This window comes from Ursus maritimus, unplaced genomic scaffold (assembly GCF_017311325.1).
Source record: "Ursus maritimus isolate PB19 unplaced genomic scaffold, ASM1731132v1 scaffold_2, whole genome shotgun sequence".
Taxonomy (NCBI): Eukaryota; Metazoa; Chordata; class Mammalia; order Carnivora; family Ursidae; genus Ursus; species Ursus maritimus.
The window spans coordinates 40507330-40509899 of NW_024424452.1; the positions used below are offsets into that span (position 1 = coordinate 40507330).

At 66.1% G+C, this 2570-nt stretch overlaps 1 protein-coding gene across 1 annotated transcript in view; it reads right to left on the reverse strand.

Annotated features, from left to right (window-relative positions):
* MUC1 (mucin 1, cell surface associated) overlaps positions 1-779 on the reverse strand; it is a 4644-nt gene extending 3865 nt beyond the window's left edge. Inside the window, exons 1-2 of the mRNA XM_040635766.1 lie at positions 643-779; positions 71-113 (exon numbers count right to left, since the gene is read on the reverse strand). Coding sequence (XP_040491700.1) covers positions 71-113; positions 643-713 — 114 coding nt within the window. The 5' untranslated portion in view covers positions 714-779. The remainder of the gene's footprint in view (positions 1-70; positions 114-642) is intronic.
* Positions 780-2570: the final 1791 nt, after the last annotated feature.

Genomic DNA, 2570 nt, shown 5'->3' on the forward strand with positions numbered 1-2570 from the left:
GGGTGGAGGCCGAGCTGGAGGCCGGGCCGTTGGTCGGGGATGAGGCGCTGTGGCTTGCGGGGGTGGAGGCCGAGCTGGAGGCCGGGCCGCTGGTCCGGGATGAGGCGCTGTGGCTTGCCAGGGAGGAGGCCGGGGAGGAGGTCGAGCTGGAGGCCGGGCCGCTGGTCGGGGTTGGGGTGTCAGAGGGGGATGTAGTGCCAGCTGTAAGGAGTTGAGGTCACAGGGTTGGGTTAGGGGACAAATCAGGAGGAGGAGGAAATACAGTCTGATATCTGGAACAGTAATGGCACAGGAAGATCTAGAGAGTGGGCCAGATCCTGGGTCGGCCTTCCTCTTCCTTCCTGGCTGACAGCCTCCCTCTCTCTTCCCACACCCCTTTGGTCCTAGGGGTCCGTTTCTCCACTCCTAACAGCTAACCTTTCCTGACCCCTCCCCCCCGCCCCCAGACTTCGCGGCAGGTCACTCCACTCTCCCTGCACCAGCTCTCCTTAGGCGCTGACTCTTCCGTCCATCCTTAGCCTCTCTCCTTTCTTCTGGCACAGACTGGGTCAGACCTGCCTGCAACTTCTTCCCCTTGGGGTACCATCTGCTAGGAAAGAAAACCCACAGAAAGCCTGGGAAGACCCCATGAGCAAAGCAGGCCCCTCCTCACCTGTACGCTGTAGGGACACCAGGAGCAGAAGGAAGAGAGGGGCCCGGAAGCCCAGTGTCATGGTGGTGGTGAACTGGGTGGGGAGGGGGCGGCACAGTCTCGGGAAGACGCTGCTGCGAGGTGGGGCGGGCACAAGCGCCTGCCGCTTTATACCGGTCCCCGGCCCGCCCTAGGCTCAGCCGAAGCAGGTGACAGGTGACAAAACTCCGCCCCCTCCCCCTTTCCCTACCTTCTACTTCTTCCTCCTCCTCCCCACCCATTCCTGGCCCCTCAGGTGGGGTACCTGGGCTCAATCACTCAACCCTCTGACAACCTGTTTGTTCTCCAAATGGTCTCCTCCTTTCACCAACCACTCCCTGGCTCCAGAAGGCCGGGAAGGGGTGGGGGGAATCAAGGCCGTGGGTCTCCCAGGCTCTAGTTTTAGCCTCAGGGCGACAACCGAGGTGAGAAAAGGAACAAAGGAAGTGGGCTAGGTCAGGGTCCCGGACGGCAGGCCGAGGAAGCTCACCCTCAACGTCCCTCACCCCGCTCCCCATTCTCACCGCGCCCGTGGGGAGGAACGAGAAGGCTCGAGAAAGGGTGGACCGGGAGCCACTTTTGGACACCCCCCCCCACCCCTTCCCGGAATCGCCGCTCCTTGCCCTGTCCTAGCCGCTCCCTGTCCCGTTCCGCACGCAGATTCACCGAAACCCACAGTTCCCGCCCCTGCCGGACTTTCCAGTAGCCCCGTTCCCGCCTTGGCTTCCTCCCGAGGAGGGGGCGGGGGAAGAAAGTTCCACTTCACGCTCTGCGGGACCCCAGGGTCTTTCCTGCGGGGTCCTCCGCCAGGCGGCGAGCCGAGCTCTCCCGCCCCCTGGCGGCCCCCGGGAGCCTGGAGGCCTCGCGCGGGGACCGGAGGCGCCCGGGTCGCGGGAGGGGACGGCGTGCCTGAGTGCGGCCAGAAGGGGCCGGGGCGGGGGGATTGGGGTGGGTGGGCGCGCGGAGCCCCGGCGCGCAGGTCGGAGGCTCGGACGCAGAGCGCAAGGACTCGCCGCTCTACCGGCGGAGGGGCTGCAGCGCTAGGGGGACCCCGGGGTGCGTAGGGGCGGGGTCCGGAGGAGACGGCGCTCAGTGGGTGGGGTCCTGAGGTACGTGGAAGGGGCGCCGAGGTATGTGGGAGAGGACAGCGGAATGTGGGAGGAGAAATGGGGCAGGTTAATGACGCATTTAGGAGGCAGAGACCAGGTGGGGCAACAGAATGGTATTTGGGCGCCCAGAGCTATCTTGGGGAGCAGAACGCAATTGAGGGTAGGCAGGCACATGGTGGTGACCGGGGGACTGTATGAGGGAGCGTGAAGGGGGGCGGAGAAGTACAAAGCGCAGAAACGTTTGGGCGCGGGGAGGTATTTGAGGCACAGCGCACATGGACCGTGGGGGTCGGGCCCCCTCCGGCGGTCACATCCCTCCAGTTGCGTCCGCGTTAGGGTTCAGTTCTTGGTCGCGGCGAGTACAGACTGGACAAGGAACTTTCAGAACACTTCGGGGCCGCGGGGCTGCAGGGAAGCCGGGCGGCAGGCGAGAGGGGCGCGGCTTCGTGCGGCGGCCGGGCGGGGCGCGCGGGCCGGAGGGGCGCGGAAGCCCCCCACCGGCCCGCGGGAGAAAGCGCGAGCATCTAAGTGGGCGGTCCCAAAACGCCTGCCCCGGCGTTGCCAGGCAACAACCATTCAGTCCGGTTGCTGGGAGACGCGTCACCATGGCGACGGCTCCGCGCCGCGCACTCCGAGTATTTAAAGAGCAAGCGCGCGCAACGGCTGGGTGTCGGAAAGCGGCTTTCCGGGCCACCGCGATCTCCCCTCCTGCCACCCCCCCACTGTCCCCTCCCCCCTCGTCCAGGCGCCAAGTCTCTGGTCTCCAGGGTGGACCCAACTCCCCGGAGCAA